At 40.3% G+C, this 12365-nt stretch overlaps 1 protein-coding gene across 2 annotated transcripts; it reads left to right on the top strand.

The window, feature by feature from the left end:
• The first annotated feature begins 56 nt into the window (after positions 1-56).
• Positions 57-12345, top strand: fads2 (fatty acid desaturase 2). 2 transcript variants are annotated; one of them, XM_036576506.1, is made up of 13 exons: positions 57-254; positions 1052-1290; positions 1651-1761; positions 5962-6159; positions 6296-6397; positions 6701-6826; positions 7075-7135; positions 8018-8094; positions 8209-8306; positions 8426-8522; positions 10013-10092; positions 10237-10362; positions 11740-12345. In XM_036576506.1, the coding sequence occupies exons 2-13, from the start codon at positions 1081-1083 to the stop codon at positions 11789-11791; spliced, it is 1338 nt and encodes a 445-aa protein (XP_036432399.1). In that variant the 5' UTR covers positions 57-254; positions 1052-1080; the 3' UTR covers positions 11792-12345. The 2 variants fall into 2 exon arrangements, with proteins under 2 accessions (XP_036432399.1, XP_036432400.1); XM_036576507.1 differs by having other exon boundaries at positions 104-254; positions 1057-1290.
• Positions 12346-12365: the final 20 nt, after the last annotated feature.

A 12365-nucleotide genomic window follows, 5' to 3' on the forward strand; every position in this document is an offset into this window, starting at 1 on the left:
GCGTGGATTGGCCCAGAGGTTGTTGAGCGCGGGCGCTGATTGGTCGAGAAGCGCTCGAATGATCAGTGTGGAACTCAGGAGAGTGCGCGCGCCCGTTAGAGTCCATGACTCCCAATATGAATGAGCGCGAGCAGCGACAACGGGGGCAGCGCACTCATCAGAGAGAGCAGCGAGGACACGCACTCATCAGAGAGGCTTGAGTGCAGGTACTCAAGTGAATCAGCACAGCGAGGAGAAAAGTCATCACTGCACGGGTGAGTTTATCTCTTCATGCACAAACACTGAGACTCATTTTCATATTAAGAACCGTTAATGCAGTCCTTTACTGTCATTATATCTGCAGCTGAAGTTACTATTCTAATTCAGATGTCAGGTATTACTGTTTTATTACGTAATTAGAAGTACTGCAAATGAGTCTAAAGTCTGTCAAAACAGGCGCATTGGTTTTTATGAAAAGAAACAGCAGCGTTCAGGTGGGAGCAGCTTGAGATATTGAAGTCATGAACACAAAAGAACATCACTGTTGCAGCTTTGCACCAGCTTTATATGCATTCTTGTGTGAATTGCATAGATTTGTGAGCTAGCATGTTGAACTTTATTGTCTATTTTATTGAAAAAAGATCGAATATTTTGAAAAAAGAAGAAGACAAGATCATATTCTGAATACTGGAGCTTGAATTTGTTTGAATGTCAAACAAAAAAAAACCACTTAATTAAATAAATAAAACAATTTAAAAAGCTACATAGGACTTGCTTATTTCTAACAAAGCAATTCAATCAGCAAATAGATGCCTCTTTGTTCTGCTGCAGGAGTCGAGTTTCTCCATCTTCCTGTTAGTTTTTATTATTAATAAGAGCTCTGTGAGAGAATGTATTGTCTCGCCATAAATCAATTCAGATTTGCCGTGTCTTAATTGGGAATATGCCAAACATTCTTTACATGCACGTCTGGTCGGCTATTAACTTGAAGTGTGAACTTTAAAAAAAAGAAAAGAAAGTGCAGGCTGACCCCCACAGCAGATGAACTCTGTTGTTGATGTCTGTGCTGTAGGACAGAGGCCTCTGAGTGCTGCTGGACTAATGGGTGGGGGCACTCATCAGACTGCGGAGACTTCGGTAGAAGGGCGCGGAGCAGGCGGGGTCTACACCTGGGAGGAGGTGCAGAAGCACAAGCAGCGGGGTGACCAGTGGGTGGTGATCGAACGGAAGGTGTACAATGTCAGCAGCTGGATTAAAAGACATCCAGGAGGCCGCAGAGTTATCGGTCATTACGCTGGAGAGGATGCTTCGGTAATACACCCATCAGACTACAGGAGAACAGCGTTCTGTTCACACATTCACACTAGATTAAATATAAATATATGTATTCTCTTTTTCTGCACTATAAATATTCCACCATAAGCACTCGAATAAAACCTTTTGAGTGAACTTTCCACACAGTGGTTGAATTTACAGATGACTACATCAGTTCCAGACTAATGAAATATGGGACGTCAGTTTAAATTAGGTCATTTATTTATGTACTTACACATTTGATTATTGATGTGAAGCCAATGTATACATTTAAGCAAGTACATATAAAGCAGCCTCTTTTCAGTGCACAGGTCTAACAAAAAACCCAAATTTAATCAAAATGTGGGATTTCCACAGGACGCATTTATGGCCTTTCATCCCGATCAGAAGTTCGTACGCAAGTTTCTGAAGCCACTGTTGGTTGGAGAGTTGGCTCCTTCTGAACCCAGTCAGGACCACAAGAAAAATGTAAGTCTGGACAACCATGCCCCGCGTTCAGCACATTCCACACAAGCATTTACAAAAGCAACAATACAGATGCTAAATGCTAGACATCAGAAGGTGTTTTAAGATGTTTTATTTTAACAGTAATTACCTGGGATGCTATCTGCCTGAGGTATTACCACCACATTTCAAATATGAAGTATTCAGGATGTTCATTTTATTATGATCAAATTCTCAATGTTTTACAGCTTTCTCAGTCTTTACACATCTCCAGCTCTATTCATCATTCAGGACATACCTAACATTTCCTACAAATTTGTAGAAATCTATGAAGTTGTAGAGTAGTGGCATCATAATAGAGCCATTTTGTACAAGTACCTGTAACAAAATGTTTTATTTTACTGAAAACAGTGATTCCAAACTTCTGAATTGTGATTCCAAACTTCTTAACTTTTGAAATACACAAACTTGATACAAAAACATGATCAGAATGTATCCAAGTTATAAGCAGAAATACTAGTCACACAAGCTTTAAGAACTGACAGTTAGCTGACTAGCAGGCTCTGGAGGAACCGTAACACCCCATAGACTGAACACCTCTCTGGACCACATTGACCAATGATAAGCATATTTCCTGCATCGGTCAGATAGTCTCCTGGGCTGTAAGTTCATCAGTTGTACAGACCAGAAGTCACAGCCTTAGCTGCAGATGGTCTGGGTGGAGGTGCCATGCTTGACCCCTTAGCTGTGACACGCGGTGGGGTCTGCCCCTCAGTGGGAAGCATGGCCTGCCTGGCATTCTAACGTTGAGCTTGACGCGGTTTCAGTGGTGAATTCCATAGAGGAAAATGGGGCAACGTGTAAAACAGCTGATCCAGCTAGTTGTATGCCCAGGCTCAGCAGGCCAGATGGATTCGATAACAGGAACCACATGGAGGTGGGTCAACTCTGTACTGCAAATCAAATATGCCGCAGCCGTGACATATCTGTCCTGAAATGCACCTCCTGCTGGTTTTGTCGCCAGAGTAAATTTCACTCTCCCACAGTGAGCCCCTCTCCTGGGCAGTATGCGAGACAGAGAAAGCCTGCCAACGTTACATTTCCCCTTGTTTTACTGACTGATGTAATACATGATAACACTGTAGAATTGGCAGACTTTGTTTGTAAACAAAGTAAAAAGCACATATTCCAGGTAGTTTGCATGTTCAAGGTAATTAATCTTCATGCAATACTGGTGCCAAACTTTCCTCCAACTTTTCAAAGAGGCTTCAAATAGACCTGATGGGCACATCAGTAACAAGATGTTCTCTGTGCGCTGATGTGTAACTGTCACCGTGGTGTGACTGTGTTTTACTGAATCCAGACATAAACTGTGCAGTCACGGCTGGAACTGACAAAGCTACTGCAGACCCAGAGGAATGACCACGGAAACTGCTGCAGTTGTGCCCAGTAGGCATAGGAGAGTGAGGAATGTCAGGCGACCACCCAGTCTGACACAGGAAAGAACACCAAGAATGTTTTGCATCAAGTCAGTGAAGCTATTGTGGGGCATGGTTTCAGAAAATCTAGGTGATCTGAGCCGATGCAAGCGAGTTCTTCTTCCGATTCATGGTCAGCCCCAAGATTGAGACATGCTTCAGGAGGGCCACAGAGAGAATCTACACACTTTGTTTTTAGTAGCCCAGATGCAGCCTGCATAAATGTAGTGAATACCATCAGAAGTAGCTTTAGACCAAAAACTAAAACTTTGTGCTGATCAGCTTGACTTTGGATGTCAAACTGTCTGTTGTTGATGGTGATGAGAATGTGACAATAAATGTCCTCTTTAAGTGAAACACCTGGTTAGAACCACTGCCGTAGTGCTGGGCATGTACAGCCGCAGGCACTTTAGGAACAATTTGAGCTCATGAACATCCAGTATGGGGAGATTTTTCTTGGAAACCAAACATAAATTGAGCAAAACATTTCAAGCTTATCTACCTCTTCAAAAAAAGAAGGAAATTTTCTTTTCTGACTATATTCTGGTCTATATGTGTTGGGACCAGTAGAGAAACTTTACTCTGTAGTCCATCCAAACTGTTGCCATAACCCACAGTGCATAGTTCCAGTGCATAGCTCTGTGAAATGGTGTCCAACTTTGCTTCTGGTAATAGTGTGAGGATGTTGGGGAATAGAAGGAGAGATTCTACTCTCAACCCAAAACTGTTTCTCCACTTTATGTGAAGCCTGTCTGAGTTCCCGAGCAAGAATCATGATGGAAGCTATTAGCTGGCAGTGTAGGGGCTCTAAATTTCACGAGTAGTGTGAAAATGTGCTGGTGGCAGCACTTAGATGCTTGTACTCGTTGCTCCACTGCCTCTATATCTGTGGCACTGAACAGTTTTGGCAACAAAAGTAGGTGTTCTTGCCTATGTAGGGGAGCTAGGAGAGTTTGGTTGTAGTATAGTGAGGCTCAGTATGTGTTGAAGCTACTGCTAAATCCAAGAAGTAGTGATAGTTTTCAAGCTGGGATGAAGGAACTAGGGGAGACGGGCTATAGATCTGCAAAGCTCTTTAGATGTAATCTAAAAAAAAACAGCACCCCAGGATTTGGTTGGTATAGTGTAGTGAGTAACACCACTGCCTCCCACGTTGCAGACTGGTACGCTCCCCCGACTGGGCAAGGACCCTACATTATAGCAGTAAGAGTCCTTGGGCAAGACTCCTAACAATACGTTCGCCTACCTGTGGAAAAAATGATCGAATTGTAAGTCACTCTGGATAAGAGTGTTTGCCAAATGCTGTAAATGTAATTGGTAGTACATGAGCAAGGCTGCTAGTCTGGGAAAACTGGTGGTAATGGGCTGAGTTAGTGATATTGTGTTGCCAGTTTGTTCAAGAGCAATTTGGTTTATGTCACTGCCAGAAGAGGAAAAAGAATGCTTTACTTGAAAGCACAGTGTTTGTGTTCCTAACTGTCACATCATGCCAGTGCATGACTTCGTTTGTGTAAGGTCTCAACCTGTACACACATTCACAAGGTGCATCCACTGTCATTCACACTGCCTCTGGTGGTCAGCATGAAATGGAACTCCACTAGATAATTGGAAAAAAATTACATGGTACCACAGTGCTAGCGTAAGTGTACACCTCTAAGACATAACACTTTTTGAATTTATTATTGTATGAAACTGATCTTTAACTGTTGTCATTGGGTATTTTTGCCCATGGAAGCTAGGCAGTTTTACTAATATGGTCACATAGGGGTGGGGGTCATTTTTCCAAGGTTTAATAAGTTGAACAGAAACTTGATAATAGTGCCTTATTTTAAAAATACCATCAAAAACCTATTCAACATTTTACATACTGCACTGCACCAATACAGTTAAACAGGACTTATTAGGCTCTTGTTGTAATGAGAGTCGTTCCTTGAAGTACTAAAAACCATATTGTGAAGCATTATGCTGTAATTTATCACAATAATGATATAATAATGATCATATTATCATCAAAGGTTTGAGAAGTATAAATAAGATGAATATTTTTTTGGCAGATTTTGTCCATTTGTCTATAGAGTGGGTGTAAGAACATCATGTTGCATCAGTGGACTTTGTGGGAACACGTGTAGTAAAATTTCACACAAACCGCTACAGTTTTGCCGTAATAGAAGAAATAAGAAATGCACTGATTATAGTACCGACCCTTTCTTTGGCCCCCTTTGGAAGCCTTCTCTGCATTCAATAGGCAGAAAATGCCAACTTCCCCTGGGAATACTTAAGCAGGAAAGAAGTATTTTGAGCTTGTGTTCTAAGTTCAGGGGAACACAGCAGAGGAATTAATCTCTGAGAAATGTCTGTTGCTATAGCTGCTGTATCCAGTCTACTGTCCAGCGTAAAGATAATAAAGACGCTGACTCAGTCGTATAATAGGTTTTCTCTCAGCTCTGTGTAAGCTACTAGTAACTAAAGTTACTGTAGGCCATCTAAGCCCTTGCTCTTTTTTATTTGCACAATAACATGGTTGTATCTGCTGCCACCTGTTGCATTTTTAGTGGTGCTACATTTTGGCCCAGTTTCTTTGACCTGGGTCTCCTTTTTCCAGACGTTTTTTTTCACAGGCATTCCAATGCAAATTAAAATGAGCCTCCATTCCTTTTCTATCCCTGCAACTTTTTTTCTTGCCTTCTTCTCTTTCATCTCTCTCTCTCTCTCTCTCTCTCTCTCTCTCTCTCTCTCCCTCTCTCAGGCTGCCCTAGTGAAGGATTTCCGGGTCTTGCGGGACCAGTTTGAAGCAGAGGGTTTGTTCCGCACTAATCCCCTGTTCTTCTGCCTACACATCGGGCACATTCTACTCATGGAGGCATTGTCTTTGGCACTGCTGTGGTACTGGGGCAATGGCTGGCTTAACACAATTCTATGTATTTTCATACTGGCCACTGCACAGGTAGGAGGCATGTGTTATTCACAGTGTTATTCTGCAATACATCATTATGAAAGCATGAAAACAATATGCAGACATCTCTCCCTATTTTCTAAAGAAATAGTAAAACGGAATGAGTTTCCTTTCCTTTCTCATACAGTCTCAGGCTGGCTGGCTGCAGCATGACTTTGGCCACCTGTCAGTCTTCAAAAGGTCCGGCTGGGATCATCTATTGCACAAATTCGTGATCGGACACCTGAAGGTATCAGCCTACCGTATCAATATTGTTTAAACCCCTAAATATCATGACCCAAAGGCTGGTCCAGTATTACATTGTATAGCTTTAGAATAGCTCACTTTGCAAGGTTTATCAATGAAGCTACTGAATAATTAGCTATAAGAGGTAAAAAGGAAATTTAAACCTATAAACATAAAGATATCTGACTGTTGCATAAGACATTTAAAAAGGTAAGACTTCACCCTACAGAGTACCTGGTGTACCAATCCTGTTTGTGTGTGCATGTGTGTGTGTGTGTGTGTGTGTGTTTGTGTGTGTTGTTTTTAGGGGGCCTCTGCACACTGGTGGAACCATCGTCACTTTCAGCACCATGCTAAGCCCAATGTATTCCAAAAGGACCCTGACATCAACATGCTGAAAATCCTTGTACTGGGGAATGTACAGCCTGTGGAGGTAAACGCGCATAAATATTTTTAAAAATTGAATCGGTAGACTCCAGAACTGTTATGCAAAACGCTATCTGTGCTCTGAAGTACACACGAGCTACTTGATTTAAATGTGTAGTAGTGCTTGCATTTAGTGTGACGAACATGAGATTCTTTTTTTGCATTTTCTGACACAATTGGAACTTTTCGAAACTTTTACGCTGCTTAGATTTAGTGTCATTCTGAATTATATTTTACTCCCTCCTTCTGTTTCAGTATGGGATTAAAAAGTTGAAACACCTGCCGTACAACCATCAGCACCAGTACTTCTTCCTGAGTGAGTTACTCATTGCTGTTGCCATTTATAGACCCATACAAATCTATGTATAGGTTAAAATGATCTATATAATCTGCAGTACTGTGCAAAAGTCTGAGACCACCTTTCATTTCCTTCATTTCCTGTCAGTGGTTAAGTACAAATTTTTGTTATGATGTTCTGAGGAGATTAGATATAAGATAATCCACTTTCCTAAGGAAGAGGAAACTTAAAGGAAAATAGGAGTTTCCAAAACTGGGGTTCAAAAAATTAGTAAAAGAAAAAAAACTCCTAAGAACTGTACAACCAAAACTGTCACCATTAGATAAACAGCACTTAAAGCTTTCATCTCTGAGAGAGAGGAGAAAATCAAGCTCCACTTTTGCTTTAGAGCTGAAAAAATCTACAGGTGTTTCTGTCCATCCTTCTACTGTGAGAAGACGACTCGGCACTATGAGTCTGAAAGGATGTGCAGCTGTCAAGAAGCCCTTACTGAGAAAAGAAAACAGACAAAGAAGAAAATATTCGCAAATGAAGCAAAGAAGCTGCTGGTGCTCTCAGAACAATACACAGACCTCAACGTCTTTGAATATGTTTGGGATTATTTGGATCATGAGAAACAGAAAATAAAACCAACTTCTAAGACTGAACTAGAGGTTTGGAAAAATGTCTCTGCAGGTTTCTTTTCAAAAGTCTCACAAAAAGAATGGGGCTGTAATAAAGGGTGAAAACAAATACAGAAAAAATATATATAAAAAGTAATTTTGTACTTGTAGCTATTTTGATTGGAAATCAAATAAATAAAGAGTGATATGTGATATTCACAAAGTATTGTATATGTTTAGAAACTGAACCTTTATTCTCTCTCTCTCTCTCTCTCCTCTCTCTCTCTCTCTCTCTCAGTTGGTCCTCCTCTGCTTATCCCAGTGTACTTTAACATTCACATTTTGCAGACAATGATTCAGCAACGGGATTGGGTGGTGAGTTGCCATTAGAACTTCTTTTGCCATCAGTGACGATGCCATGACTGTGTGGAACATTAGCCTGTAGAGCTGCTTTTTAGTATTGTTTTTTTTTCTCTCTTTCCTTTTGAGGACTTTGCGTGGTATCTGTCCTACTATATACGCTACTTGTCATGTTATGTCCCCTTTTATGGAGTCTTCGGATCATTTGCGCTTCTCATGTGTGTGAGGTAAGACTTTTACAGCCATGTATTTACACTTCGTTACAAACAACATATCAGTGCTCATGATATATGTGGTAGAAAATTCAACATTTTGAAGTGCTTTGTGTTGCTGGTGTGATTTGCAGATTCATAGAGAGTCACTGGTTTGTGTGGGTGACCCAGATGAACCACCTCTCCATGGATATCGACTATGACAAACACGATGACTGGCTCAGCATGCAGGTACCTTTTTGAGGCAGCTCAAATATTTGTGCCGCAATGCCTGTGTCTCTGACCAAGAGTTTGATCTGCAAGGTAGCAGGATGGCAGAATGCTTTTATCAGTGAATCAGGGTCCCACTACATCATGAAATGGAACAAATGGATACACATAGGCATTAAATAGCATGTTTGAAAACTAATACTCAAGCACTTCTGAGCAGCTTATTTAAGCACTCACAAGATAACAAAGGATGTTGCACGAAGTGAATGACAATGTGCTGAGATACAGTATTCACTAGTCATGCTAGCTGGAATGTTATAGTGTGTCTAGAAATACAAATAAAGCAAAAGAGAACAAATAAGATGCTAAAACTTTACTTTGAAGAAACATGCCAATGTACATTCTAAGAAATTGAAATGCATGCAGCCAAGTCACATCTACAGCCACAATTCCGACTACAACAGACTTCAAAATGCAAACACACTGTGTTGAGCTACTAGCGAGCAATGTGGGGAGGAAGAAGGGGAGTAAGAACACCCCACTGTGAAAACAATTCACACTTCTCCACACAGATGGTCAGAGCACAACTGCAGCTTCACAACTGCTGCTTTAATTCATAGAATTTAAACACAATAAAAACACTCTTATAAGTGTTGACTTGTTTGCTTACTTACTCAGATGGAATCCAATGTTTCCAGTCTTGTATATTTTACACATTTTCATTAAAATATATTCCTTCAGCATTATTGTTGAAAGAAATGCAAAGTTTAGCTGAGACCCCATTTACACCTGGTCACTTCATGTGATTAGTATCTGGATTGTATCCTGATCAGATTTTAGCCACATGCATTTACACTTCGTAGTCAAATGCATCTCTGGTCAGTCGGACTGAAATCCGAGTGCTGTGTGGGAATCCGTTCTTTACCAATTGTTTATCCTTTCAGCCTCTTTGTCTGTAGTTTGTTTTGCACAGTAGTGCCTGTCCATACTGGCATCAAGTGTTTTGTTTTGTCCGGGCCACAACTATGTGTGTCCTCCGTGATAATCTGCCTCGCAGACACAGATCATGTGACCAGTGACATACCGCATGGTGAGGAGTTTCAGTTGTACTGGGAGGGTTTTTGGATGTGCTGGGAGGAGATTTGGTAGTACTGGGAGGGGTTTAGGTTGTCGGATGTGTCTTGGAGAGATGGATCCGTTTACACTGCTATAATATGACGCTCAAATGCTGAAGTAGTTTGAGCGATCAGATTTGTATCTATTTTAAACGAGTCTTGGGTGCATAAAGGCTGTTTAAAGGTTATTCAGTCCTTATGTATGTGTTATGATGTCCTTGAGTAGGTAGCCTTCAGTGTTATCAAGAATTTGTCTTATTCTTCCAGATGGTCCTTCTATCATTGAAAGTGCTTCCTCGTACCAAACATTTAACTTTTAAGTGTGTGTAGAAGTGAGATGAAGCACAGCATGTCTAAATCAGTATCTAATGACTGCATTTATTATTTTGTATTTAGCTGAAAGCCACCTGTAACATTGAGCAGTCATTCTTCAATGACTGGTTTAGCGGCCACCTCAACTTCCAGATTGAGCACCAGTGAGTATGACTCTTCTGTGTGTTGGGTGTTTGTGTGTGCATATGACAGCATCCATGAGTGTGTGCAGAAATATGTGCCTCTGCGTGTGCGTGTGTGGGTTTGTATAGACTGTAGGCTCTTATACGGTCCTTTTCCCCCACCAGCCTCTTTCCTCTGATGCCTCGCCATAACTACATCCGTGCGGCTCCTCGGGTGAAAGAGCTGTGCGAGAAGTATGGAGTTCACTATGAAGTCAAAGGCCTGTGGGAGGCCTGGTGTGACATCATCAGGTAATACACTCATCTTCATGTGCTGCTCAAAGCAATTAATACTGATGATAATAATAATAATAATAATAATAATAGCAGCTTGATTTATATAGCATTATATAGCATGCTTTAGGTATTTCATCCTCTACAGTGCAGTTTGTATATGTAAAAATGCAGCTTAAAATGCTTCATAATAAATTCAACAGTAAGGCAGTGTACATAAATCAATGAAAAGCAAGCAATAGGCTAAAATTTCAAACCAATTCCCAAAAAACCCAATTCCAAAAAAGATGGGACAGTATGTGAAAAGCATATAAAAACAGAAAGTTTTAAATACATGTGTGTTTTAATCAAACAAAAAGAAGCTGTGGTATTTTATATTTTACCTTATTAGCTTCATGTTTTTGTAAATATATGCTTACTCTGAAATTGCAACTCATTTTAAAAAACTTGGGACAGGAGCAATTTAAGACTAGACACGTTGTGAAATGTTCAAAAAACGTCTTACACAGGTGATGCAATCATGCTTGGGTTTAAAAGGAGCATCCAGGAAAGATCTACTCCTTTATGAGCAAGGATGGGATGGGGCTTCCCACTTTGCCAAGAAACATGTCAGTGAATAATCCAGCAAATTTAAGTAAAGCAAATGTTTCTCACCAAGCTATTGCAAGGATTTTAACTGTTTTACCCTCTACAGTGCATAATATCAGGAAACGGCCATAGACTATGACTGAATGCCTGTGACCTTCAACCACTCAGATGGCATGGCTGTAAAACCAGCATGCCTCTGTGATAGATCTCACCACATGATTTGACAAACTGTTCTCAATAAACACCATTTGTTGCTGCATCCAAATTCCATGTTTTACATGAAGTACACATGCTCTACAGCAGTGGTTCCCAACATGGTGCTGGAGAACCCCTGGCCCCACACATTTTAGTGTTTTCCCTGCTTCCAACACACCTGATTCAACTTATCAGCTAATGAGCAAGCCCTTCCTGAGCTGTGTTAGAGCAGGAAAACACCAAATTGTGCAGGACATGGGGTACTCCAGGACCTGTGCTCTATAGGGAACAGATTTTTTTTCTGAAAATTTTACTGCACAGTTTTATGGAAGAAAAATAAACATAAAACATTACATGTGCCATTACTTTTGCACAGGCCAAATGTTATGTTTTTGGTGTGTGTGTGATCTTTGTAGAAGATGCAGTAACTTATTTTTACTTGGAAAAACACAAAAATGTATTTTCTCCATGGGCACCCAAACTTTTGAATATGACTGTATGCATATATAGCTTTGCAAAATCAAAATTTAAAGATGAAATTAATGCCACATTATATAGCAACATATACTTTGTTAACTCTAAGCGCTCACTTTTCTTTCATTTTTGTCTCAGGTCCTTGAGGAAGTCTGGAGAGCTGTGGCTGGACGCATACCTCCACAAATAATCAGACCCAAGGAGACTAATTTTATGACTATTAGGATTATCGATAGCAAAGAAGCCTTAATTCACTTCAAATAATGTCTGTGATGTGCATTGACAGATTGTCTCAGTGTCTCCCTTCTCCTCTGCCATCTATGCTGGAACTGAAGTGTAATTATGGTGCTTTAGCTGTAACTGCTGTAACTGAATTGGGACCACAAACCTCATCTGAACCAGAGATCGCTATTATAAATATCTTTTTTAGTGCTGCAGCCAACATCACACAAACACAACTGCAGTTTCAATGCTGGATTTTACAACTGTTTAGAACTGTACTCAGAGATTTTCATAATTTTTCAATAGTACCTTTCTGACTTTGTCATAAAAAGCTTTCCTGAATGACATTTGAAACGAGACTATCAGAGTAAAATTAGGTGAGGTAACACCTTTAATGGGAGATTTAGTATATTACTGATCAATTTTGACTATGTTGTTACATATGAAAGAATCTTTGTCTTTGCTTTCTTGACCAGTCATCAAATAAAGTACTGTGAGACCACTCGTTATTTGCAGTCAAAATGTGACTGAGTAGTAGTTAT

This window comes from Colossoma macropomum, unplaced genomic scaffold (assembly GCF_904425465.1).
Source record: "Colossoma macropomum unplaced genomic scaffold, Colossoma_macropomum, whole genome shotgun sequence".
Taxonomy (NCBI): domain Eukaryota; kingdom Metazoa; phylum Chordata; class Actinopteri; order Characiformes; family Serrasalmidae; genus Colossoma; species Colossoma macropomum.

Bases quoted from the DNA above. Each gene is read 5' to 3' on its own strand.
- fads2 (XM_036576506.1), top strand. From the start codon at position 1,081: ATGGGTGGGGGCACTCATCAGACTGCGGAGACTTCGGTAGAAGGGCGC. The intron at 6,160-6,295 runs GTAGGAGGCATG...TTTCTCATACAG, and splicing joins TCATACTGGCCACTGCACAG to TCTCAGGCTGGCTGGCTGCA. The intron at 10,363-11,739 runs GTAATACACTCA...TTTTTGTCTCAG, and splicing joins GCCTGGTGTGACATCATCAG to GTCCTTGAGGAAGTCTGGAG.